This window comes from Rhamphochromis longiceps, linkage group LG6 (assembly GCF_057381845.1).
Source record: "Rhamphochromis longiceps isolate RC_006_pf linkage group LG6, R_longiceps_female_GT1.1, whole genome shotgun sequence".
Taxonomy (NCBI): domain Eukaryota; kingdom Metazoa; phylum Chordata; class Actinopteri; order Cichliformes; family Cichlidae; genus Rhamphochromis; species Rhamphochromis longiceps.
In genome coordinates, this window is record NC_140562.1 from 17811707 (window position 1) to 17839510 (window position 27804).

Genomic DNA, 27804 nt, shown 5'->3' on the forward strand with positions numbered 1-27804 from the left:
TGTTTTGGATCATTGTCATGTTGGAAGACCCAGCCTCGTTTCATCTTCAAAGTTCTCACTGATGGAAGGAGGTGTTGGCTCAAAATCTCACGATACATGGCCCCATTCATTCTGTCCTTAACACGGATCAGTCGTCCTGTCCCCTTGGCAGAAAAACAGCTCCATAGCATGATGTTTCCACCCCCATGCTTCACAGTAGGTATGGTGTTCTTGGGATGCAACTCAGTATTCTTCTTCCTCCAAACACGACGAGTTGAGTTTATACCAAAAAGTTCTACTTTGGTTTCATCTGACCACATGACATTCTCCCAATCCTCTGCTGTATCATCCATGTGCTCTCTGGCAAACTTCAGACGGGCCTGGACATGCACTGGCTTCAGCAGCGGAACACGTCTGGCACTGCGGGATTTGATTCCCTGCCGTTGTAGTGTGTTACTGATGGTGACCTTTGTTACTTTGGTCCCAGCTCTCTGCAGGTCATTCACCAGGTCCCCCCGTGTGGTTCTGGGATCTTTGCTCACCGTTCTCATGATCATTTTGACCCCACGGGATGAGATCTTGCGTGGAGCCCCAGATCGAGGGAGATTATCAGTGGTCTTGTATGTCTTCCATTTTCTGATGATTGCTCCCACAGTTGATTTTTTCACACCAAGCTGCTTGCCTATTGTAGATTCACTCTTCCCAGTCTGGTGCAGGTCTACAATACTTTTCCTGGTGTCCTTCGAAAGCTCTGGCAGGGCGAAGGACACTGTCTCAGCTGAACTATGGACACGCACACACATACATATACTGATACTGATAAGCACTCACTGACGCAACACCCTCCCTACCCCGGCTCCAACGCCACCCCCAACGCTTACCTCCCCCATGATGTGGACATCGGGTCAGCTGGAGGCGCAGTCGAAAGATTGTAGCGGTCCCAGATCAGATGTACACACTGGAACTCTTTCCCATGTTGCTTGTCTGTGTTTATTGTGTTATTGTGAGTTGATACCTGTGCATTCCTGTATTATCCTTTTGTGTTGTACATTTCAATGTTTTTTTTCCTCGCTACCTGGCCTGACCTGTCTCCCCAATGTGATGTTTGTATTGTATGTATGGTCGGCAAGGTCTGTCATCTCGGTTGTGGGCAAAAGACCTGCAACTGACAAATAAAGGCTATCTCATCTCATCTCATCATCTCTTTGGTCTTGGCCATGGCGGAGTTTGGAGTCTGACTGTTTGAGGCTGTGGACAGGTGTCTTTTATACAGATGATGAGTTCAAACAGGTGCCATTCATACAGGTAACGAGTGGGGGACAGAAAAGCTTCTTACAGAAGACGTTACAGGTCTGTGAGAGCCAGAGATTTTCTTTGTTTGAGGTGACCAAATACTTATTTTCCACCCTGATTTACGAATAAATTCTTTACAAATCCTACCATGTGAATTCATGGATTTTTTTTTCACATTCTGTCTCTCACAGTTGAAGTGTACCTCTGGTGCAAATTACTGACCTCTGTCATCATTTTAAGTGGGGGAACTTGCACAATCGGTGGCTGACTAAATACTTTTTTGCCCCACTGTATGTGTAGAGACAACACTGATTCATTCCTTGACTTAGGAGCCTGTTTCATGCTTGAATGATTCATAGGTCAGCGTTGTGAGGCTTAGCTAACAAAAACACATTCTTCTGAAAATGGTGAGGCAGAATGACTGGAATGAAAAAGCAGATTGAAAAAGCAGCCAATGTCCAAAGAAAAACTTCAGAAAGCCCAGAGAACTAAAGAAATTACAAGAAAGTCTGGCTTCTTAGATGCTAAATATGAAGAATTTAGAAGTGGCTAAAGACTTTCGCAAAGAACTGTATGATAGATACTGAACAAAATTACACAAATTATTTAAGAAAGAGTTTAGAGCAAAAAGTAAATATCAGTCGAATCTCTGCTACTGCATCTTTTTTATTAATGTTTTGACTGTTCATGACCTCAAGTTATCTCAAACGTTTGGAGGCCACTGCCTTTAAACCATTTCCTGCTTATTTTTGAACAAGATGCAGAAATGAACCAACTGAAACAAAAGTGTCGAGGTTCACGTGTGAGCATTTTAGTGCCTGCTAGTCAAAGAACCAAAAACCCAGCAGCAGAGAGATAAACCGCAGTTTGTCACAAAGGTGTTTTGGGGGTAAGGAAGGGGGCACCAAACAAGCACCAAACAAGTATCACATGCCCAAACAACTAGCCCCACCCAGTCTAATAGCACAGACATAAAAAAAAAAGTCCCGGGTGGAGTGGAGATAGTGGGTGTATGCCTATGACAGAGTTGTGTTTAAAGGAGTAGCTAGGCCCTGACTTACCGGCCGCCCAAACTCCAGCTCGGAAAAGAACTTATACCAAGGCTCGTTCTCTAAATCTATGTCATCATAGGTCTGGGAAAGCATGACAGTGACAGAGAGAGGAAGTAGAAGAAAGACAGGAGAAAGGAAGTGTGGAAAGAAGTCACACACAAAGAGAGACATGGTCCTCGTGGTTAGGAATGGGCACAGGTGGCAAAGGGAGATGGGCACAGGATGAACCAGGATGAAGGCTTGCCCATGGAAACAAAAGTGTTGCAGCAGAGCCCATTTACAGCTCAAGTTTCACTCCTACAGTACAGTGGTCAGTCAGTCTAGACTAGAGCAACAAACTGCCACAATCCAAAAAGGGCTCAGGCTAAACATGTAAATAATAACTGTAACTGACTACGCTTTTGTGCTGCTGTATGCATTTATACAGTCTATAAACATCAAACACAAACAGCACCATGAACCACTCAGAAGTGAATGTTTGTGAATGAAAAAAGACAACATTTAGATGTTTTTCACGTTTTAAAATGATGTCCATATTAATGTTTTAGTTGCCTTAGTTTTCTTGTATGTCTTGATGCCTTTTAAGACACATTTTAATAAAAGGTCAGCTTGTTTGATTTGTTTCCATTTACTGTTACTTGAACTGTAGAGATGGCATTGTGTGTTTTACCACGCTGTCTGCTCTTTCTAACCCCAATCCCACATAAAATTGAGTTTTCATGCCAAATGAAAAACTGCCAGGAGATGTTTTGTAGGTGTTGTAGTGCTACATCTCTGGCTTAAAAGGAAATTCAGCTTTCAGATGGATGAGTCACCCTGGAAAAAAAAACAAAACAGAAGCCTGGAGCAGAGACTGCCAATCACACAAATGCATTAGGGACACTTGCACACACACATCTAAAGAACAAGAGTAACAGAAAAACATTTTTTGCCTCTTAAAGGCCATAATTACCCAAACGAGTGCGTCATCAACATACAGGTTGTTTTAGGGGTGACACTTTTTTACTTTGGTTAATGGAGAAAAAAAATTATACCGAGCAGCACATTAGACAGCGTGGGTCCTTCTACAGCTTTCTCCTTTATTACCTCTGTCTATCAGGAAGTGACTCATGCATTATTGCCCTGGAAGCACTCTCAGCAGTCATCACATAAAACATCTGCGAAACAGCCTTTTTTTTTTTGCAAACACAACTCATTTATAACACATTATTCATTATTCCGTCCTAATCTCAAATACTATTTTTTTCAGTCCCGCCTGTCAACACAGTCAGTTTTTGCATTTTTTTCCTGCTATCTGCTTTGTCCTTCACCCCACACAAACATTAACACTGAGTACTGTCGCTAGCGGATGTAAGCACTGGAAGCTTTTAACGCCCACATTGTCTCTGACAGAAGAAGAGCCATGTGAAAGCCAACAATATAATGACATACTAATGTCTGTCTACCAGACTAGCAAGTTTCCAAAAAAAAAAAAAAAAAAAAAAAAAAAAAAAAAAAAAAAAGGCGCTCTTGCTTGTGACTATTTTTTCACTCTAAAAACAGCCTGAGCAGTGACTGAATTATTTAATCTTCTACCAAACGATACCAAGAAACACTGTGAGGAAATCACTTGATGTTCTCACACGATGCCAGGGTGAAGATAAACAGGGAGGCATTTCTCTGCATATTTTAAGAGGGGTGGGAATTTCAGTATTTAAAAAAAAAAAAAAATAATAATTACTCACTGGTCTTTCATGCTCCAAGATAGAGGACTTCCCAGGCTCGTACTCAAAAATACTCTTGGGCTCTGCGCGGTACTTTCGCGTGTCCACTTTTCGGTCTGGAGGACCCCATTCATTGCTGGTGTGAGAGAAACAAACACATGCTTTTTCAGAAAAAAACGCTTGAGATAACTGACATTAAAATAAAGATTATTAAAAATATTACAGCATATCAATATATCATCAATATTAGTTAATATTGAGAAAGTTCGCACTTACGCGTCTGTCAAGTCCCTCTCGCGATCACTGTCTCTCGCCCTCAGTTGGAGAAGGGATGGCATGGGTGGAGGTGGTGGGGGTACAGGGGATGGTGAAAGCTCCCGAGGTCCAAGATGCCCTTCATTGTTATCCGAGGGGCTCTTGGACAGAGGCCTGTACGTATGTGTCCGAGGGGCAGGGTGGGCCATGGTGGTGCTGGATGACAGGCTGTAGTTATCTGGCAAGGACAGGATGGAGGAGAGAGTGGAGGCAGAAGCAATGAGGCCAGTAAGCCAGAAAGGAAGGTTGGGAAGAAGTTATTGATTTTTAGGAAATACAACTTGTGTTACACAGGAGCAGGTCTCACCATTGTTTACGAGAGCATATGAAGCATTGTATGTGTCGGAATAGTCGTCATCTGTAGAGGAAATGTACAAAACAGTTGATTGGGAACACGTGTAAGCACACTTTGTTGTACACAGGGTACAAGTTTGTCCTCAAAGATAGCACTTTTAACCAGCCTGGAAATGAACAGTTACACAAGTGATTTTCTTTTCAGCTACAAGTATATTAAAAGCACCAAAGCAACATGATCCACTTTCCCAGAACTCTTTCTGAACTTTAAAGATGAAAGATGACTGAAATTCTGACTAAAACGAATCAAGGTTGCAGGATGGGGAAAGCATACTACTGCCTGTGCTTCCAGTAAAATCAAAAAAATAAAATGCATCAAGACCATAATGAGCCTTTGGATGAGTTCTCAGCGCACACACCCGTGAAATAGTCTGTGTATCTGAGAGTGCATGAGTTTTTTGTGTGTGCTCTTGTAGCAGAAGGCTGAGCAGTTTAGAACAAACAAGCCTTGTACTGATTCTGTGATTCTGTCAAGCCCACAAAATTAGAGCAGATTTCCCAGGATGGCTCTGTGTCTATTAGAGGTTTCTCTCCATTCCTCCTCCTCTCCAGGCTGTTGCTCGCAATCTAACGAGCTCTGGCTCTGGGATCATCTGGGTCTTTTGGTTTAATGAGAACTGGCATGCAAACACACACACACACACACACAAAATATGCACACGCATACAAACAGCATGCATACATGACCAATTCTGCATGAAATGTCTAATAATCTAGTCGTTGCACATCATTTCAGCACGCTACAGCAGAGGCCTTACCTGCTTTGTGAACTTTGTGAATCTGTTTGAACATAGTTTTGTACCAGTCTTTGGGCCTATCCACCGTCTGCAGACAAAGAAATAACCAGAGTTATGTGCCGTTAAATGTAACACAAATGTGAAGGCTGAATTTAGAAACTATAAACGGACTCACAACATGTTATTGGACATTCTAGAGCTGAAAAAACACAGTAAGCCTGTTGAAGCATTTATACTTCACACAGGGATAATATAACTAATATAAATAATTTAACTAATATAAACAGACTAATACTAATATAACTATAACTAATATAAAGAATAAAACCAAGACTGCGTCTTATCCGAGAGAAATATTTGTATTTGCCAATAAGGTTATTCTGTCATGGCCACTTGTGTGTTGTCGTTTTCTGTTGATTAAACAAACAAACCCGTTAAATTAAGTAAGCACTAATTATGAAACCCGGGCCAACGTTTAGTTGGTGCATCCCTACATCAAATATCAGGCTAGTGTCTGACCACTGGCTAAAGTTGCTTTATTCACACAACTCCTGCTCTGTATGGCTGCTTTTCACATATAGTGTGTTTGTAACTTGTATAACTGTTTTTCACTTGACATTTGTTAAAAGGTTAAGATAGTCTTTTGTTTAGACAGCTTTTAGACAGAAATTTTGATAATATTCAGTAACCATACAAGTCTCACCAAGAACTTACACTGAATATTCATATGAAAAGAAACACAAGAGCTGTGAAAAAACAGATTTTTAGAATATTTGGCAGTGATAGTGTTTAAATATGTGGATAATATGTGGAACCTCTGTTTGTGTCTGCATATTCCTCAGAGACCTTTAGGACATTTTTTGGTTATATCAACTATTATATTGTCATTTTTGCAAGCAAACAAAATGGCTAAAATTACTAAATTTTAGCATTTTGTGCCTATAACACCTTATAAAATCATCTCATAGGTTTAATTTCATGAGAATAACCTTCAACAGATATACACAAAACTCAAATTATGCATGATACATTATTATTACATGACATCATTACTTAGCAATGGGCTAAAATGATCCGTTATTAGCATATGGCCTGTATTTACCACTCCTTTTTTATGCTTTTCTCAGTGTGATTAAGTGTGAACAGGACAAACGATACTGTAGCATGGGCAACTACTTTTGTAATATTCTAAAATCAGGCACTTGCTGCAGCCCTTAGTAGGGCTGTGGGGTCCTTCTTTCTAACTATGACTTTGAGATCTTAAAGTGAGCAATTAAAAAAACATGATGTTTATGTAAGGTCAGAATATTTAAATGCATAGTTTAAATAGCCACAAATGACACACTATCACTTACCTGAATGACTACTATGTCAGTTTGTTTTGGTATGACTATCAGTGCGTATGTTCGAGTCAAGCTGCCTCAGCAGGTTCAGTTTTGAACCACAAAGGTGTCGAATCCTTGTTGGTACAAAGTGGGGGCTCTGCTTGCTGTGGCTGGAGAATCAAGGAGAGACCCTGGTATGTGTGCCTTTGTGTAAACAGTATAGATCTAACAGACACTTAAAAAAAGACCCATCAAATGGCAGAGAGACTTAATCCTCTCTTTATTCAGTAGCACTAAACAATGTGCCTGGATTCCGGTCAGAGAGGAGGCAGTTTGGCTCCACAGAGAAAGAGCATGTGACTGTGCACGCAGCACTGGCACAGCCAAGAGACGCGCCAATTACCACTTCACTCTCCACGGTTACCAAGCAGAGTGGCCACAAAAATGTTTGCCCGCTTAAAACAAGGAGCATCTGTTTTTCTTCTCTCCTGCTTTCGTCTCTTTTCAACTCTTTTCGTTTATTGCTCGTCTCTTATTCTCCCCATTTCTCTTTCTCTCATTTTGTAGCTCAGCGAGCATTCCTTTAAATGCTGCTCTTCAACCAACCAATAACTGAGTGAAGTGTTAATACACGGAAAGCCTTAACAGATATAACACACAGGGACACGCTCCTTGACAAGTAATCAGCAAGGACCTTGTAGTACCAAAGCAAAGACCTTGTTTGAGCTCATCTTCATGACTAGCACACAGAAGGAAGCGAAACTGAGATAGTGAGAGCGGGAGAGAGTCTTTGAACATGGGGTCAAAAGCTGCTGACAGCTTCAAGTAATTCCTTGCTTAAAAAAAACCTGTTCACACAAGGAGGCAGGAGAAAATGGCTTCAAAGAAACTCCTCTGCTTTACTACAGCATCTACGAGAGCAGGTCTACTGTACGAGTTCTCTCACCGTGCGGATGGCGATAGGAATGCCTGACTCATCAACTGGGCCGATGCCTTCGTAGTGGGGGGCTTTAACGACCGACACCTTCTTTTCTTCTTCTGAGAAACGGGCAATGGGCACAGTGCTGCTGATGCTGGTGTGCCCTGACATCACAGACTCTCTGGTGACTGTTTCACTGCCCTCTGGATCCAAGAAGGAAGCAGAGAAAGAGGAGACAGACGTGTTAGTAATACAGGTCCTCCACAAGCTCCAGTTAAATGTTTGTAATGGATAGACTGCTACAGATATAGATTATGAATCCTGAGACATAGATACATACACCTTACTTGGCATCTTAACGTTTACAGTTACACTGTAAAGATCCTTTTACATTTACAATGATGTAAGCAATGATGTAACGTTTGTTCCTCTGTGAGAGGTTTCAGTTCAATTATCTGACTGAACTTAGGTTCTATTTTCTGCATGTGCTTGTGTAGTCTTAAGTCTAATGTCTTTCAATCTTTTTAGGCATGTCATATATCACCACAGATCAGTGACTCACCTGAACTCCTGCTCTGTCTCTGAAGCCCCGTGTGGAGTGAGACAGGAGGTGGAGGATATGACGGGGGAGACAGCGGCCTATGTGGATGGCTAGTACTTCCATTCATTGCGTGAGAAAGAACCTGGCCCTAGGAGCGACCCAAAACCCAGAAACAGGGAGTGTAAGAAAATCACCAACAGCAGACAAAACCTACACTACTTACAGTTGTAAAGCTCTATAACATTGGCTTAACATAATATATATATTTTTAAAAAATTGTGGAAACAAAAGGATTAGCCGCCAGATAACACTTCATGATAACCATTGCTAAGGATGGATACTAGTGGACTAAAAATCAACCTGGACAGTGACGTCTCTGTCGGTGTGTAGTTTTATTGTCACTTGCTGTTTACATTTGTTGTTTGGTTTGGTGCAGGCCCTCAAAATACTGCATATGTTTATGAAAAGATTGTGTTTTAGGTAAATATTCAAGGAACCAATATAAGACCAAGGCTAAAGGACACCTTGTGCATACATGTGAGACACCTGCACAGTTGAATAAACAGCAGCATTTAATCCCCCGGGAGTGAAAACAGGCAGGTTAATCATTACCGAAATGCTAATGCAGTTTTGCAATAAACACATAACAGAAGTTTATAAAATGTTGCTTGTGTTGGTGACATCATAATGTAACAGCTACTAAATCTAAGTTATAACTTCATTAACACTAAAACAAATCATTGTTTGTTTCTAGTAAATTAACCGCTTAGTAAAGATTAATTAACAATCAATTTGTGGTTTATTAGCAATGGCTATTACAAAGTCTTACCATCCAACATTAGTCATCACATTGTTCCAATCAGAGCGGGTAAAAGAACCAGTTCTGATTAAGAGTGGATGGACATGTGAACATACAGTGAACGTGATTCACAGTAAGTTGTGAATCTGAAGTGACTAAAACATAAAGACAGTTAGTGGGGGGAAGGGTCACTCACTGAAACACGTCACAGTGTACATAAAATACATGAAAAAAGAAAAAAACAAAAGACTAAAACAGAGACAGTAAGCCCATTCACATTCACACACATCTCATTATTTAGTTAACAAACATCTGACATAAACAAGATAGTGGACATGATATATTTACAATGGGATGCTCTTCCCATTCAATATGTCACAGGAAGAAGTTACATTAACTGAAAAAGAATAAAAAGTCTGTACAGTGCTGTGAAAACCATTTACCCCCTTCCTGATTTCATAGTTTTGTTATTCCCCAAATTTCTCCCTCTTAAATGATTCAGATCATAAAACAAATTTTGACATTAGAAAAAGATAACCCATGTAAAAGCAATGCAGTTTTTAAATGATGATTTAATTTACTAAGAGAAAAAAAAATGGCATCCATGGGAGAGTTCCAACGAGCAAACCACTGCTGACCGAAAAGAACAGAGCGACTGTCTCACATTTACCAGAAAACATCTTGATGATCCCCAAGACTTGGATACAAAAGACAACCAACAAACCAAACCAAAAGGTAAAGTCTGGACTTTAATCTCATTGAGACTTTCTGGCATGACCTTATACGGGTTGTTCATGCTGGAAACCCCGCAAAGCTGCTAAACTGAAATAATTCTTCAAGATTCCTTCATAGCGATCTGACACAGATCATTGACAGTTATACTTGCTGCTGTGGGTGGCATAGTTATATTTTCTGAAACGTGTGAGAACTAAGCAAAGATCTATGAACTCATGAAGGGCGAATACTTTTTCACAGCACTGCATTTCAGTTTTAAAGTTTGCCTGTTCACACCAAAGATTCATGGTGAAGCAAGAGGGAGGTACTACAGAGCCAGAGCACCATCATCTTCGACTCAGATAACCCAAAGAAAGACTGACTAAAAAATGAATTGCTTTTTTAAGTGTGCTTGGCATATAATGCTATTATGTTGTCATATGAATAGTATAAAATTATGTAAAAAACACACACACACACACACACACACACACACACACACACACACACACACACACACACACACACACACACAATTATTTTTATACATAGGTTCAAGTGAGATTGCCTGCCTGTAGTACCCTAATCTACTTACACAGAGAATACTAATTAAAGCTACTTATTAGAATATGATTTTTTAATAAACTGAATAAAGAAAGGCCAATGTGATATTTTAGTCATAGTGGTCATATAGCAGAAAGATAAAGTATTATTTATAAAGCGCCAATGTGCCTCAATGTGTTTCATGCTGTAAGGTAGGGACCCTACAATAATAGAGAAAACCCCAATATCAGACAACCCCCCTATGACCAAAAACTTTGTACCGTAACAGTGGGAAGGAAAAACTCCCTTTTAACAGGAAGAAACAACAAAAATGACTAATTCACTTCTCATGGTAACATTGTATATCTCATTGAAAAAAAAGGTTTGAAGAATTCTGTATTTAGAGTACTTTTGCAAACACTTGTTATCCACATAGTGATTAGCAGTGTAGTTACATGCATTTACAAAGCACTGCATGCTCTCCCCAAAGGCAAAAATTAGATTAAAATACTAAGAAACAAGTTTACCAAAATGAAATCTACTGCTTTCAATATCATACTTGCATAACTGCAAACACAGCATACACATGTATGTTCTCCTAGCATAACATAGAGAAACAATAAAGTAGAATATGTCTATTTGCAGTGTAATATAATGAGCTGAATGGTCACATAATTACAGTCCAAACACATGCTGCAGTGCTAAAAAAAAAGAAAGAAGAAAAACAGCAGGAGTTCAGTCTTTTTAGATGCTAATAACCCATAGCTAATGGCTTCCAGCAGAGTACTGCACCTTCACCTTAGAAAAATCACTCCATTGCATCATGAATTTTTGATATGAACTGGCCTTAAGAAACACGATGGCAAAAACGACAAAAGGAGAAATATAGACACGCATAGACATGTTTGAATGAGTACAGACAGTAACATAATAAGGGAACGAAGAGGGCTGGATTTAATTTCAGTATCTGACAGGTAGGGTGTAGATAACAGTTAGTGAAAGTTAAAAATTGGTAGTGATCACACACTTTGTAGAGTTCTGATTCAGCCATCAAAATGAGTGGAGGGAGCGTGGGAACCAACTGTTCTTGGTAATGATGTATGTTATAGATGTGACTTGGATAATTACATTAGTGAAAGTGGCTGCTGCAGCAGTGGAGGCCACAGAGGTTGTTAGCACATCATCACGGCCAGCAGTGGGCGTGTAGGTAGAGACATGGCTCAGAGTGGGCGATGGCGTGGGTGAGGCGACAGGCGAGTCCAGGCTACAGATCTGCAGCTCGTCCAGCAGACCGACCGTGGATGTCGAGTAGTGGCTGAGAGCTGACACGGTAACGGGGGAAGCCGAGGGCGAGGCACAGCTCACACTGCTGACTGCGCCGTGGCTTGGCCCGCTGGCCGCACCAGCTGTGCCACCAGCTCCACTTGGGACATACGGAGTGGGTGATAGTGCCTTGGGCATTAGACCTGACAGGTAGTCAAGTGACTCTGAGCTGTGGTAGCGATAGGGGGAGTGCCGTGCTGTGGGGTCAGGCGAGGGAGGCCCCTGAGGTTGGAATAAAAGGTAATTCATTGGAAAAGGAGGAAAGGAGGAGAGTGCTTAGTGATATAATTTATTAGACATGGCGTCAAAAGGGATGTGTAAAAATAACATGTGACAACAGGTGAATTACTGTTGTGAAACCACACTGTGTCATAAAGCTGCAGCACCCTCTTCTGAACGCATTAATGCTGGAAACTGAAGATGTTTTGTTAATTCACACTTTACAGAAAAAGCACCAGATTACATGGTAATTAACTGTGGTGTACAACATATTATACACTTGGTTAAAATGCAGTACAAGTTCACACAAATGTAGAATCACTGTTTGGTTCAGTGGAAGGTATTATCAAGAACAAGAATGAACTAAAGGGCAACACACACAAGTAGGAGACATGCATTAAAACCCCTACGGTATATCTGCTTTAACAGAATGCCACAGTCAGACTCAACATATAAGAAAAGAAGCTAGTTTAGAATTTGGGCCATCACTGTAATAGTAGCTTGACTACTTCTGTTATTTCTGGGGACCTACTGCAACCAAGTGACATGATGCAGTTGGTGTGTTACCCTTTAATCAGTCTTGATGTCACCAAGACATAAACCCAGTGTCTGGATTAAAGTGACCTTTAAATGAACACAACTGTGTATTTTGCTCTGCTGTACCGGTCTGTAGTCAGTTATGTACCAACAGTTTTGCAGGAGAAGGCCTTGGTGGAATTGCAGGAGGAGGCTTCGTCATCTCCACCTGGGATGGAGCTGGAGCTGCCATTTGATCTGAGACCTCGAGTTCCACTTTGGAGTTTGTCTTAGATGAAGCAGGATTTTTTTTATTCTCTTTGTCCAAGCGGACAGAAATCGAAGCTGTCTGTGTCACGGGTTGAGATAGGATGGGACTTCTTTGTGGAGGTGAGGAAGTGGGTGGAGGGGACCCTGTGGTTTGGGTCTTATGTTGGGGATCAACACAAGAATTGAGGTGTGCAGGAGGGTCAGGGATGGTGACAGGAGTTAGTGTAAGGGAAGACACCTTACGTTCTTTTGTATTAGCATTGCTTGTGTCATTCGAGACAACGGACTCATTCAGCTGCTGGACTGTGTTTGCACTGGTTTCTGAGTATGAGTAGGATGATGTGCTTCTTACAGTGTAGGACTCTTTCAAGACTGCTTGCTCATTTTTAGTGATTGTTAGCATTCCAGGACTCAAATCATTAGCCAGGCCAATAAGGGAACTGTAATTTTGAGGATTAGTGCCTGCAGGCGAGAAGTGAAAACTCTCTTTTCTGGGGGGTGGCAATGGCAATGGACTGATATCCTTGTTAGCCAATTAGAAAGTGGCAACCAATGTAAGTTCAAACAGCAAAAAAGAAAAACAAAACAGAAAAAAAAAATCATCAGCACAAAGCATGAGATCAGAAAGTTTAAAAGACTTGTTTCAGAATACAGCAACAATATATGTATATTATCCAAATTCCTAATGACGTTAAAAATAACTTTTTTCCCCACTCAGACACTCAAAAGCCAACAGAAGCACATCACATCATGAAATTACACTTGTAATTAAATTTTAAATAGCAACAACAGAAATAAATGCGTGAGTGTCTGTCAGTGTACTGTGAATGATGTTTCACCTGTGAGGGGGACTTTTTGTCCTGCAGATTGGGTCTGACGCTGCGAAAGCCTTTGGCAGCAAGCGATGAGCTGCTAGCATCTCCGTTTTTAAGGCCGTCTGTTGCGCTGTGTGACCGCCAAGAATCTGAAGATAAATTTAGTAATTTTACCATTACTAATGTTTTCTGACCAAGTTTGCTGGGATCATGTGGGATGTTTTACAGCAGTGTTAGGATTGTCCACCAGAAATCACCAAAAGCATCAGGCACTTACCCAAGTCCGATGAGTGAGAATCACTCCCTGGGGAAAAAAGGACACAGCAATAATAAGCAACATGGCTGAGTGTTCCTTACATTCATCTCTGCAACAAACTCCAATATACACCTACTGTGCAAACATTTTTAAAAAGCTCTTAAACATCAAGATACAATTCACACCTAATTACCAAGAACTGCTTCTACTGCATTTTTAACAGCTAATGATTTTCCCCCCTGCATGCTACAACGTGTCTGTGGGTTTCCTCTTGAGGTTGCTTTCCCGTCAGCTTAAAGGATAGAGACAGAAAACTCATTCTTGAAGCAATTTTCACGCTTCACGCTGTAACAGGAGCATCATCTAAAGCAAACGTTAAAATCCACTATGAGCCACTTCAAGAAAGGCAAGTTGGAGCTTTAGGAAAATATGTGAGATAACCTAAAAATGTCTTTGAGTGAACTTGAAATTATCTAAAAGGAAATCAAAGAAATCGAGACTCTATAGAGACAGTTATCAAACTGTAATATCAAAATCTATGCCAAAATGATTTTTTTCTGCATTTCAAACTCCTGGCATAAAAAAATATCAGCATTTGCTTCAGTGACTGAACTTGCTTCCTATGACTAAAAATACAATCAAATAACTGTAATCTAATTTAACACTGAACTCACAAACAATAGTACTCTGTGGTGAATCTAGTGTAACAGTAATTTCATTAACGATGCCATTTTCTGTACACAGAGTATCTGAGGATAATTTAGCTTAGGTCAAGGAAACAGTGTAATGCCTAACCAAAAAAAGAAACATATATTAAAAAAACCCTTTAAAAACATTAAGGTAATATACACATAGACAGGGAGAAGACATTGTGGGATGTGAGAACATAATATCACTTCTACAAAGAAGAAGCAAAAGAATAACAGCACATAGATACAAATATGACGAATGAGTGAAGGAAGCAAAAGAAGGAAATGAACAAAAGGAAATGAAAGAATTACACAATCAACTGATTAGGAAAAAATAGCATCCCACAATCCAAACATTGCTTAAGCATACCGAGGCAGCCACAGCCTATTTCAAAGTATTTCAAATGTGTTCAAGCCATAACAGGATTTTCAACAACAACAAGCCACTTAGATGTACCTCATGTCCTTGACCGATAGTTTGGCTCAGCCAACACTTGCAGCGGCCTTTTATTTGGGTTATTTTGGGAAATAGTTATGTTCATTTGTATGTTTGTGAGTGTTAGTACCTGTGGCTAGATTTGGTGAGCTCTGGACCCTCTTCATGGGAGAGAGCATGAGTGACAAGGCCACACATTTGCGAGCATATCCTCCGCTATCTGAGAAATCACAGCCAGGCAGATGATCACAGAAGCAAAAGCTGAAGCATACATGCACATGCTTGTGCGCATACTGCCATAAACAAATGCATTCAGCCGGAAAGATAATAATTACAGTAACAATATTGCAAACAAAGGCAGATTTGGAGGCAAAGCACATGCATTTCAAGTAGCTGATTTTTACTGGCACTCAATTAGGGCTGAACGATATATCGCATTTGCGATAATATCGCGACATGATCAAGTGCAATTTTCTAACCGCAAAGGCTGCGATTATACTGCGATTATAAGGCTGTCCAAATTACTACCATATCCCAGAATTCATAGCGCGGCCCAGCCAAACTCCAGTTTCCAGCAATGGCGGCCGCTACTAAGTTTTAAAATTACTCATACTAATCTTTCTGGGTCACAAAATAAACTTTTAACATATTTTCAGGCGAGAAAGTAGTTGTGTAAACATCAAATATCTGCTCGGTTTATCAAGATATCCCATATTTGCAAAAGTGCTTCGACGTTTTCAGAGGCGTCTGCTACCCACCAGCTCGACAGCTAGCCGGGAGCTCGAGGGTTACTGATGCGGCCGAGAACGGCACAACTCCCGGCACATCATTTTCAGATCACCGCGGAGTTTCGCTGCTCGGGTTAAACGTAATATATAAGTCACTTAGACAACCTAAAAATGTTATTGTTGGGCTTTTTTCAGTGTTTTGTTTGTTCGTGAGTAAATCGGTTTGGCTGAGATTAAAGTTATTAGATTAGATAAAATAAAACTTTATTAATCCCCCGGGTGGGTTCCTCCTTGGTTTTCACACAGCTGACTAAACGTCAAACAGAAAACTTATTAAACAGAAGTATGAGACAGTCGAGAATTTACACCAGTGTCTGGTTATATTTTAGATAGCAAGAAGCAGACGGCCGAGTTTATTAAACTCCACCGAGACAGCGGTGACGCTAATCAGAACTAGCCTTCTGATTAGCTAATCAGAAGGCTAGACCGTCCAATTTCACGCCTTTAAACTTTAAAGGCGTGTTTGTGTGTGTGTTTATACAATTGCTATTATGTTTGCACTTTATGTGTAATGTTACTGACTGCAGAGATCAGTAAGATGTGTGTATTTTTTATTTATTAGTTTTATTTATTTAATATTATTTTTTAATTGAATGACTGTCTAGTAGTTCACAGATGTCGAAAAACTGAGTGTGGTAAAGCCACTGATTTTTTTTATGTATATTTCTGCAATCTGCACATTGTACTGACTTTCATTTTAATGTTTACACCAGGGTTCCTTGTCAGCACTTTATGCTCAGATGTTTGTAAGCTAAAAATAAACTATTGTGTATGTTCAAATATACTGTTGTGATTGAAGAAGTTAAATAAAAATGTCAGTCATCAATTCATGCATCACCTCATGTCATCATAACAGAGGTCTGTCTTCCAGGAAAGAACAGTTTAAAATTAATGTAATATAGTATTGGCCATACTATATGATGTATTGCTTGTCTTTGTTTAATAATACAGAAGACAAAGACCTTAAAAAATAATCGCATATCGCATCGCAATCTTGGGGCAAAAAAATCGCAATTAGATTATTTTCCATAATCGTTCAGCCCCTACACTCAATAGAAAATTAGGAAAAAGCTGTGCAAACACGAGAGCTGCAAAAGTGAACAAATCAAAGTCAATATGATTTACTGCATTAGCTTCCACTAACCTAAATATTTACAAGAGATAAAGTGAGACATTAGTTGTTTTTAAATCAACGTGATTCTGAACTGGGTTATTACCAAAAAATAAATTTAAAAAAATCCCAAACTAATGATTTTATGATCATGACATGACGACAGGCAGAAATGTAAAACATGCTCTTTCTTGTTATATTTCTCCCATTTTTCTCATAGATGAATACATTTTACACTTATAACCTGAAGTCTTATATAAGACACTGTTTTGTAGTAAAAGTTTCATGTATGCTCATCACCGTCATGGCTGATAAACCCACATGACAAAATTATTTTAACTTTTCCAAACAAAAGCAAGACATGGATCGGACAGGTGGATGGGGGACTTCCCAACGATCCTGTAAACGCTGCACTCTGTACTTGTTTTTGGATATATACTGTACCTGTATTCATATTGAAGAGCACTTCTTACTGATCGGCAGCAGGGGCACACACTTTCCTAAAAAACAAAACAAAATACAAAGTATTTTAGAAAGAGATTTAAACTGTTTGAATAGAGTTTCAAATCCAAGACCTCAAATAGATCTTCTTGAGGGTAAAACCTCAAAAGCAGATTTTGGAGATTCCGGTGTTAAAACACAAAACTGTAGCGAGGTACCTGCTTTACTGCAACCAAGCATATGACTGTGATTAGTTTTTAGTGTGCTCACTAATTTGGCTTTTTTTCCATTCTGAGGAATGATGGCAGGCTGGGTGCATGATAGTATTTTGTAAACATGGAATAGATCATTTTTCACTGAGAAACAGCAATAAATGATTTCTAAAAAACTATATAAACTATATAAACTATTGGATATACGAGTGACAGGAAAAGGACACAAATCAAAGGCAAAGAATCATTACAACTGACAAGCAAACAGCACACCTGTTTTACAAAGAAACAAGACTCACATCGCTAACACTGCCTGATTCTGTTTAACTCTGTTTTTTATCTTTCTATTCTTAGAGCTGAGGAGAGAAATGCACAGATGTTTGGGCTATATGCCCCATAGCTGTATGTTGCCAGTTTGTTAAAAAGGATGAAACAGATTATATTCACCAACAAAACACATGTATCACCAGACATTTGTTTCAACACTGTGACAGCTTAGGGCCTCTTTGCACGCATGTGAGGTCCTGATAATTACAGCTGTCATTTACTGGTGCTTATTTGGGGGACGGTATGCAATTGTATTCTGACATAAATGTGTAAACTGCCTTAGCAGTTGTCCCCAGTAATGAGTGGCACGAGATGGATGACCCAGCATTTTAGTACATACTGTATTAGACCATACTCACAACTCCAGTCTTAACAAGGAGATAAATACAAAACAGTTTTAATGACAGACTAAGTTTGAAGTAACTAAGAAACATTTATTGCTGCTAACTATACAAGTAACTACAGCACCAGCCTCTCAGAACCATTTCATTTACAACTAAGTAGTTTATGTACACATAACAAACAAAAGACAAAAAACATGCAGCTACAACCATTAACTTGTAATACAAAACATAGTGAAACACATCTACCATCACAGGGACTTTATTTTCCTGTCAGCAGATTCTATTTGATTGCTTGTAATGGTTTTAAGAAATGCACAAGGTGTGATGAAACTGTCTTGGGCCCCAGTCACACAGAGCTTAAACTCATTTGGGGCTAAAGACCATCAGGAAACTACCCGCCATGAGGGAAAAATCTATAATCCCTGATCGGTTAGCAGACAGTTGCTAGCATCTGCTGTGAAATCAATTGACGCAGGCGTAGAGACTGGAGACCCCTGGTAACCACTAGTCACTAGGGAAAAGTGTGTCGTGGGAGCCTGTTGACAGTCGATTTGGTTGCAGGGGTATACAGTGCTGCACGACAAACCTTCTTGTGATTGCTTTGGTTCCCAATTGAAGACACAGAATCTTCTACAAATAGTAACAAACTACTTGCTAAGCAATAGTAAAACTAAGAAGTGTGATGCAAACGGGGGATGGAGACTACTTTCCTTCATAGTAAATGTTTTGAAACGTGTTGGTTGCAGCAGTTATGAACAACTTTTACTATGAAGGCAAACATTCTTTGTTTCCAGATTGTGTTGGACTTTGAAAAGTTTCTCAGCTTGGAGAGTAGACGGCGAGTGTTTGTAGATGAGGGGCATCTGTGCAGCAACCTCTTTTCAACTGATTTTTATCAGGCATCAGCCAGATGCCTCCAGCCAACACTGGGGGAATAGACTACAGCAACCAGAGGTTGCCAGGGGGTTGCCAAATGGCCCAAGCCAGTGTGACTGAGGCCTTACCTGATTTGGCCAGTCACCCAATAAGGTTGTCCTTTTAGATCACCCTTTTGGCCTGATAATGCTCCTCACTTGACTGTAAGGAGCATCATCATTGATGAGAACAGCGATGCAGAAGCAGTTTTCAGCTGCATCATATCCTCGACCCCAAGGCTGAGACCGTCAGCTGTACTATAACTGTGTTTTCTAGCCACACAAACACAACCTTCACTCACCACCTGGACTAGGTGCCAATCTTTGCTGCCTGCAACTTCAACCACTTTCCAAAATTCAAAATCAAGCTGAAGGGTAGTCACTTTGACAATGGGGGAGATTCAGCATGCACTGCAGAGGCACAAGTGCAAAAGGATAAAATGTAGCAGGTACACAGTGAGCTCAAAATGCTCGAGAGGTGTGTAACAAGTTGAGGTGGGCCAAATATAAATCAGGTAAGGGTTTTTATTTTGGCCATAGATCTTTATTATCATAACTTATAGATATTTTGCCCTGGCTTTGAGATTTTGAGTGCTGAATCTTTTATCACTTACAGTTACACAATATTATTTTTACTACACTTTCCTCTGCTCAGCCCTGTGTCCATCTGCTTCAGAGCAGGGTAGACCCACAGTAAAGCAGTTATATAAGCAAACTCACCCTGAGATGGAACGAAACAAGAGTACATTAAATAGATAAATTAAATTACAAGAGGTATCCTGCTTATCACCCAATAAGAGATGGGATCAGCATGTTTTTATCATGAAGTAACGTTTACTGACAAATTCTTTCTGTATTCTGTATTCTTCTTGACATAACCTTCAAGCACCATGTCTTTGATTAGTTTATCCATATTCACTGCTTCATTCTTCCAAACACAGCTAATTTTGGTTGGCAAATAAAATCCTAATATTTGTGGGAGTGCATGAAGACAACATGGGATACTTTCTGTCCCTCAAGACCTAATCCTCACCCTCATACCCTGTGTCCTCATAAATCTTGCTCTCAGAAACAAACACGCACACACACACACACACACACACACACACACACACACACACACACACACACACACACACACACACACGCGCGCGCGCAGGCACCCAGGGGTAAATCATGGGTCTGGCGTCGCAGGCTGTCGGCGTCCAAATGATGGTCAGATTATAAACAGCATCATGTTTCTTGGGGACAGATCAGCGGCGACACAGCAGCTGTGGCCGTGGTGTAATATTAAGGCTACACACTGGAAGTAAAACGCTCCGGGCTCAACACCTCAGTTCAACTCTGCCTGCTTGTCAATATAGAGCTTTTTAAAGCTTTTAAATACAATCTAGCAACCCCGTCTAAAGCCTGGGATAGACCATTAGTAGCTCTTTAGCATGTGCCTCACTCTATTTGAAAGAAAGTTTCCAAAATAATCCTGCAAATACTCCCCTAAAATGCTTACTGTGTTGCTTGAAAAGGAAGCCTGGAAATAAATGCAGACAGACCAAACATCTGATACTCTGTCAGCTCTCAAAACCTTAAATAAATACTCAATAATAAAGAAGAGGACTTTGTTTTCCAGCAAGATGCTTTGGATTCTTGTACTACTTTTTAAAGTTGGTATGTCAAGTTTCTTTCGAGACATTTTTTTTTTTTTTTTTTACTTTGCTGTGGTTTTTCCACCGACTGTAATTTAGACATCGGTTGGCCACTCTGGAGACCAGTGTGTATATAATTACTGAGTGTAATAGCTGTGGGACAGCAAATATACAACTCAGAGCTAGAAGCTGCAGAAAGCTGTGATGTCCAGTATCGGGGCCATCAAGTCTCGTTAGTCTGCCATGTGGCCCTCTGAGACCTACCTGGTTTACATTATTGGACTAATAGGGCTTAAACTTTATAAACTTTATTTATAGACAAGAGACTGTTACTGTAAGAGGAAGTTTGTGTTGTTTTGTGTCAGTACTAGAAAAACATTTTTGCTAATCTGAGTTTCTCACCATGAGCCGTTTTCTTAATTTTCCTTCCCTTCATCACATGGTAAGCTTAAACAGGAAGACTTTTAATATTGTTGACTTAATCAATCACGTGTTGACACAAATGTCCTTCTGAAAACAACTGATAAGTTTGAGTACATGTATGGGAAATTCCATGTGTAATCTGAGCGCTGTTTTAATTATCTCATAAAATCCGAGCGGAGACAGCACAACAAAGCTGGACCACCAAAGACCGGAAGGAACAAGTTTCTTTGCCAGTATTAACAAAAACAAAACAACAACAGTCACTTAGCTAGGATGCTGTGAAAAATAAAGATATGCCCTCAAAAAGTGTTCGACAGGATACCATTAGTCACTGACTGCTTTGACATAAACAAAACAAGAGTCTTAAGAATAAACATGCCACCATCTTTTAGGGGGAGTACTTAAAGAGCTGAGAGAAGCACTTTTCAATATCATGTGCCTGCTAAACGGACCTTATACAACTGATGGTGTTTTCTTATAAGCTATAACTGCATTGAAAAAAAATTATTATAAAAACAATACTTTGCTGTTCAAGATTATGCAGAAGAGTGTGTATGGGGGAAAATCACCAGGTGAGAGTGAATGGTCATTAGTGATGAGGGGACATCAGCCTCAAAGGTTCTGGTACTGAAGTGGTCACTCACTAAGATGCACTCACAGATTAAAATTTGTAGCAAATCTGTTAAAAGTGTTGCATATGACCCTGAATGTCCCACTGGAGGAACATCTGAGACCAACTCTGTGTGCACACAGTCCTGCAAAACACGAAGCCAGCCTGCTTCAATGGCAGCTTTAATTACATTTACATCAACATAAAGGCCAAAGTTAAACCAATGTAAACTCTGGCTGACTGAAACTGTACCTACTCTTTAAATGATCAATTGGTCTTGAGGAAAGAAAATATGTAAATCAATGCAATAAGACCACTGTATATGATAGCTTTATTGGACTATGAGTAATCAATACATTTAATAGGTAGCATTTGCAGTATATTAAATCTCTGTATTTTACACAGAACTGAGAACAACAGACTCAGAGCTGCCCGGATTCATCATCCGTATGATGTCAGAAAAACAGAACAGCTATATATCAACTTTATGTCCAGCTTGGTTTGGCTGTTGCTGCTTACTTGAAGGTGAGGCTGGGCATGCCTCTCCATATAAAGTGACTTTGATATTTTGGGCCTCTGTTTTGACAAACTATAACCACAGCAATGTCTTCTTTGACTTCTTGTCTGTTTACAGTTGAGATTTGTGCACATAAGTTGCGTAAATCAAACAAACCAATTTTATTGTTACTCTTTATTTTCTGGGGAGACCAGCTGATGTGCCCGACTGCACTCTAAGGGTGGGGAAAATGTTTGATACAACAGAGCATTGAAATATTTTGCATGGCAATATTGTATCAATACAGGGGCACCAAATATCAAAAACTATAAATGATAACTCATCCCAAGATGAGCAAACTTATATTAAATCAGTTCACCTGAAAAAAACAAAACAAAACAAAAACAAACACTGGACACACTTAGCTTGACAAAGTTGCCCTTTTAATTTAGAACAAGTTAACGGCGCAGTCACACAAGTAAAATATGACAGCGGCCTCCGTACGTCACCAAAAGTCAGAGGCAGCCTGGTGATTGTATTGAATTTTCCCCACGTTCTGCCACATAACCCGTGGTGACTACCCAGAACTTGAGGGCGTTGTACACTCACAACCACTCTGATCTGATTTTAATGCAAAAAAATAATAGATGTGAGACAAGTTTGTCAATATCTTTCTTATCCAATAAGATACTGACAAAGTATAACTTTCTGAACATACTTCGCAGTTGAAAAAAGGTGATGAATCACAGTTTATGTTATTGCAATACTCAGCATATTGCAAAATGTTAAAACAGCTTTATCAATGTTCAAAATGCTTGTTACAAGCTTCAGTGAGAAAAAGAAGAAGCAAAAAACAAAAAATACTGCAGCAGAAATATTAATGGACACGAGTTGGAATGTGTGCTCTGCGTATTACCTGTAGGGATGCTACACAGTAACAGCCAGGCCAGTGCATTTTACGCAGATACAACAACAGCAAACAGAGAAATCTGGAAAACCTATCTAGGAGGAATCAGAGAAAACAAACTCCTTTTTTAAACAGGGAAACAGAAGGTCCCGGGAGATTCAACATAAATCTCAGTCAAGACATGACCAGACTGAAACCAAACCGACGGGGACAACAACCCCTCCAAAAAAGGCAGGATTTAGCATTGCTTCATTCCTTAATTACTGAAACTGAGCCAAATTTTTTGCTTTTTTTTCTTCAGTGTTGCATTTTTGTGGTAAAAATGTGGGGAGTGTGGGATTGTGGTAAAAGAAACGAAAGAATCAAAACAGTAAAAAGAATTGCCCACTGTGCTTTAAATGGACACTGTAGCCACGTTAGCCCAACAAATGTTAATAAAAGTAAACATTGAAATAGTTTATAAGCCTTTTAATAAAGCTGCAGAGGAAGCGTTAAGAGCTTGTAACCTTTTCCTTTTTCAAATAATGAAGAACATAAAAAAAACAAACAAGTTTTTGTCTATGCTTAATTTAAAACTCCAAGTATCTTGGCATCATTTAGCCACACAAATGTCCTAACAAAGTAATGAAAAATATAACCTCCCATAATGGTGGCAACAAAGTCAGATTTAAATATTACATTCAGAAAGCGATGAGTAATCCATGTCACGGTGATTTTAAGCACTTTAACACAGAGGCATGTGTCAAAATCTCTGCTGAGCAGCGGTGTTAAAAATCCTTTAATGGCCACATCACAATGATTCCTGGTAATATGCCGGTCATTTCCCATTCATATGATTGAGGTGCTATTGTTTCAGCATGCTGCCTTTCCTACATACCTTAAGAAACTTCTGACCTGCAATTCACTTTAGAAAAGCGGATTACTCGAACCATGAAACAGTTTAGGCCCCGCACTCCAGCCTGTTAGAAGTATGTTAAATACCCGTCCATACCACTAAATCTGAATAAATGGTCTTTAATGATTCCTTTAAAAAAACGAAACCTTTCTAAAGTACAAAACGAACAGCTTCAATCCTCAAGCAGAACACAGTTTAAGCCTCTCACAAAAGCTCTAAAGTATTTGTTGTTAGATGCAGGAATGTTTTGTCGGTGCCATGTTACTGTTCTACCAGCACATTACTGCCAGTAGTTGAACAACAACCACTTGCAACAAAGTCTCTGTTATCAGCCTTGTTTGCTCAACCTTGCCACTCATTAGCGGACCCCCCTCCCCTCTGGCTGTAAGAATGGACAGGGGAGGTCAACACACTGACCCTGCGTGCCCACTCACTGCCCATACGGCAAACAACAGAGAGTGTGTTCTCCAGATTGCATCACAACGACGCTAACGAGCACAGCCATTGGCCCGAGAGCACTAATGCAATTATGTAACACAATCCCTGGTACTTTGAGTCGGGGATATGGGAGAAAAAGAATGAATTGGATGTGACACTTGGTGGGTTTGTTATCTCAGTCTTCCTATACAGAATTTATGATGTGCTCTGTGTGTAAGGAGAGAGCAATTTAAAAATTAAAAATAAAAAAGTGCATAGAAATCTAATAAAATCAAGAGATGAAGAGAAAACCTTCCTATTGTGTTGTGTTTAGTGAAGGAAGTGCAAAATAACTGGCATCCTACTGAAAATGGAAATTTATATTAGTTGCATTATGTAAGCTCTGTGCCAAAAGCTGCCCGAGGACACATCTGAGCAGCCCCGCTCAACAATACATTTAGAGCTGCCACAGTTTCATGCCGGCTCCTTAAGAATAAGCACAACACACACAAAGATATCTAACAAAAGCTTGAAAACTATTATTCAGACTGCAGCCCACACAACAAGCTAATATAGGCAGAGCTACGAGAAGATAATAGAGTGAGCAAATGAGAGGACAGTGTGACATTAGGCTAAATGTCAAAGCAATTTCAAAGATGAAGCTTGAGCGTTTCCTGACTTGTCATTTTGACGTAATGTAATAGTCAAGCTCCAGCTTTCTGAGTGAAGGAAGAACAACTGTTGTTCAGCTTGGAATCTGAAACATTTTGAGTTTAAAATATGATGTTTGAACTACAAATACCATCAGCCGATGAAAACTATTCATTACAACTTGGTGTGGACTTCATAAAAGCAATATTTTCCTTTGTGCTTGCAGAGGATGCAGAAGTTAGTTTTTCCACATGCTACGAGTAAACACGCCCATCTCGAGGGCGACAAAGTGTGACGAGGTAAAGAAATGTATCCTGAAAATATGCAAACACGTCAGAGAGATGACAACAAAAAGAAATTCCAAATTACAATATGTAAAACAAAGTGTTTACGTCTAAGACTTTGTTAAGACAAACAGTTCAAAAATATATTTTTTGATTTGAGACAGGAGGTACGCTGAAGCGGCAGGGCTATCTGTTGTGCCCAAGATTAAATTCCCCATGCATAGTCTGGATTCCCCAGGTACCAGTGTTAAGTGTCGAGCATGAAGACAAGAGGAACTTGATTAGAGGAGGCGCTATATTTAATGCCATTAGCCGTGACCTTTTAACCTCGAAGCTGGTCAAGAACATTAGAAAAAACTTTTTCCTATTTCCAGGATTCTAGATATTTGCATGAGAGCCTCAAATAAGAGCCTTGCATTCGCTTTGATTCAGTAAAATAAAAAAATTTTCAGCTTTAGAACAAACAACCAGTAATAAGGAATGCGGAAAAGAAGGGCTGAAACAACAGCCCGGGTAAGCTCATAATCATAACTACCACAAAATATTCTATCCTTAATTTTAAACACAGACACTGCAGAAAAAAAAATCCCTGATTTCATGCCAGATTCATTTAATTTTTCTAATAACACCAGCTTCATAGAACTGCCACTCCACATGACACACATCTAACCAAGCAAATGCCATCAGCTGAAGAAGAAAACTATTCATTACAATGAAGCGTGGACTTTATAAAAGCAACAAAAAGATTTATCTAACCAAAAAACCTTTACAAAAGTATCGCTGACCTCTGCAATCAGTTTTAATGAGGCTGGAATGACGCATATGAATGAAGAAAAAAAAAAAAAGAAAAAAAAGAAGAGGTTGCCCTGTGACGTTTGCAGGGAACGCACAAAGTGACTGTGTATGTGAGATCCGGAAGAAAACAAATCCAGCCGCCCGTGATACAAACCGAGGCTGGGAACCACCCCTTACTGTGTACCCAAGGGGTCAAGGTGACATTCCACAACACCTCTGAGATTGGCCTAATGGAGGAATTGGTGCATGGCTTTTGTTGAATAGGAAATAAGAAACCATGAAAAAAGGCTGTAACAAGAGACTGAAGTATGTAAAAGGGCCCGAAGAGGGAAAGGATTCTGGGGCAAAAGTTAAGAGGTTACGGAGTTCTTATAAATATATTTACAAACAAACAAATACACAAAAATCTGATAAAGTCATGCTCAGGAAGTTAACGCTCACAACTGTAATCTAAGCTTTTTTTGTGATCCTATTTCTTAGGTGACCGCGGTCAAAACCGCTGTTTTTATTTGACACCATTTCCTCTGTCCACTGTCACAAAAGACAAAAATTCTACTCTTGGGCTATAATTTTTGGTTTTGGCAGCACAGATAAATACTATTCCCTTTGGGTGTTTGGGCTGTAAAAGCTATTCGGATCTCTTTTAATTTAAATCTTTTTAAAGCATCTGTGTTCATAACAAGTAAATATAGACACATGACAACCGAGTAGACAGCGCTGCAATATCTGCGTGCCTTGAAGAGGGTCTTTGAAGAAAGCAATATAAGATATTAGGACAGGTTAAATCCAAAATATCCATACTCGGATTTAAATTTGTTTTAATAAAAATGGTTTTCCTGTGAACGCCAACGAAATGCAATCCTGCCCCACTGCAGACAACAGAGTGCAGGTGCAATGGTCCATCAAGTAAAGTAAATGTAACTCTTACCGTCATAAACCCAAAAGACTGGAGAAGTGCTAAGAAGAGTCACGTATGGCGTTGTGACTTAAAGTCCCCCTGTGCCTTCCACTTTCTCTCCTCTGCTCAGGACAAGTATCTCCTCCCGCTCAAGCTTTAGTCCCAAGATCCCCGTTCAATGCCTGGGAAGCATAGAGACAACAGACCGAGGAGAAAGTTAAGAGACGGAGTCGAAGAGTGGGAGTGACAGGGAAAGAGAGTTGCCTGTTTGGGTGAAGCAGTGATCAGATACGGTTATTTTCAGACTCTGGCATGCTTGTCTTTGAGACTGGAAAGTAACCCCCCGGTGTGGATGGGTGGGGGATAAGTGACAGGCCTGAGTATCTCTATTTTGCCACACACATGTTTGCATGCATGCCACGCAGTATAAGCGCACGCATGCCCATGAAGACAAACTACTTCTAAGCACACATTCACACAATTCATACATTCCAAAGGAGTCGCAGAGTGATTCTACTGTATGCTACATCGGGTAGATACACCTTTCAGATGTTAGGCTCGCCTGAGGTGTGAGAAGGGTGTAAGAGAACCTCAATGTACTCATCTCCTCCTAACAGGTTTTATGTCACAGTGGCCAGAGTTGTCAGTTTGTGGCTATGTAAAGTGGCAGCATCCACACAGAAACTGACAGGAGTCTTAAATCCTTCTCACATGAGATTTTCTTTCTTTCCTTTTTTGTTGTGGTCAGCTTGACTTTGTGTCAAGAATGCTCCCTCGGAGATGTGAATATCCAGCCACATAGACATGACATGCAATTGCACTTTTTCTTTTCCCTTTTTAAATCCATGTA

General features: G+C 39.9%; 1 protein-coding gene across 14 annotated transcripts in view; it reads right to left on the reverse strand.

Moving 5' to 3' along the window:
* LOC146667822 (sorbin and SH3 domain-containing protein 2-like) overlaps nt 1-27804 on the reverse strand; it is a 56205-nt gene that overhangs the window by 20597 nt on the left and 7804 nt on the right. For 3 of the 14 annotated variants that reach the window (XM_085409511.1, XM_085409514.1, XM_085409513.1), the window contains exons 2-15: nt 26985-27136; nt 17142-17197; nt 14929-15018; nt 13695-13721; nt 13442-13566; nt 12502-13125; nt 11403-11819; nt 8240-8366; nt 7705-7880; nt 5455-5521; nt 4650-4700; nt 4304-4520; nt 4049-4163; nt 2334-2405 (exon numbers count right to left, since the gene is read on the reverse strand). In XM_085409511.1, coding sequence (XP_085265637.1) covers nt 2334-2405; nt 4049-4163; nt 4304-4520; nt 4650-4700; nt 5455-5521; nt 7705-7880; nt 8240-8366; nt 11403-11819; nt 12502-13125; nt 13442-13566; nt 13695-13721; nt 14929-15018; nt 17142-17151 — 2118 coding nt within the window. In that variant the 5' untranslated portion in view covers nt 17152-17197; nt 26985-27136. The remainder of the gene's footprint in view (nt 1-2333; nt 2406-4048; nt 4164-4303; nt 4521-4649; nt 4701-5454; nt 5522-7704; nt 7881-8239; nt 8367-11402; nt 11820-12501; nt 13126-13441; nt 13567-13694; nt 13722-14928; nt 15019-17141; nt 17198-26984; nt 27137-27804) is intronic. The other 11 variants (XM_085409516.1, XM_085409520.1, XM_085409519.1 and 8 more) reach the window with 8 other exon arrangements.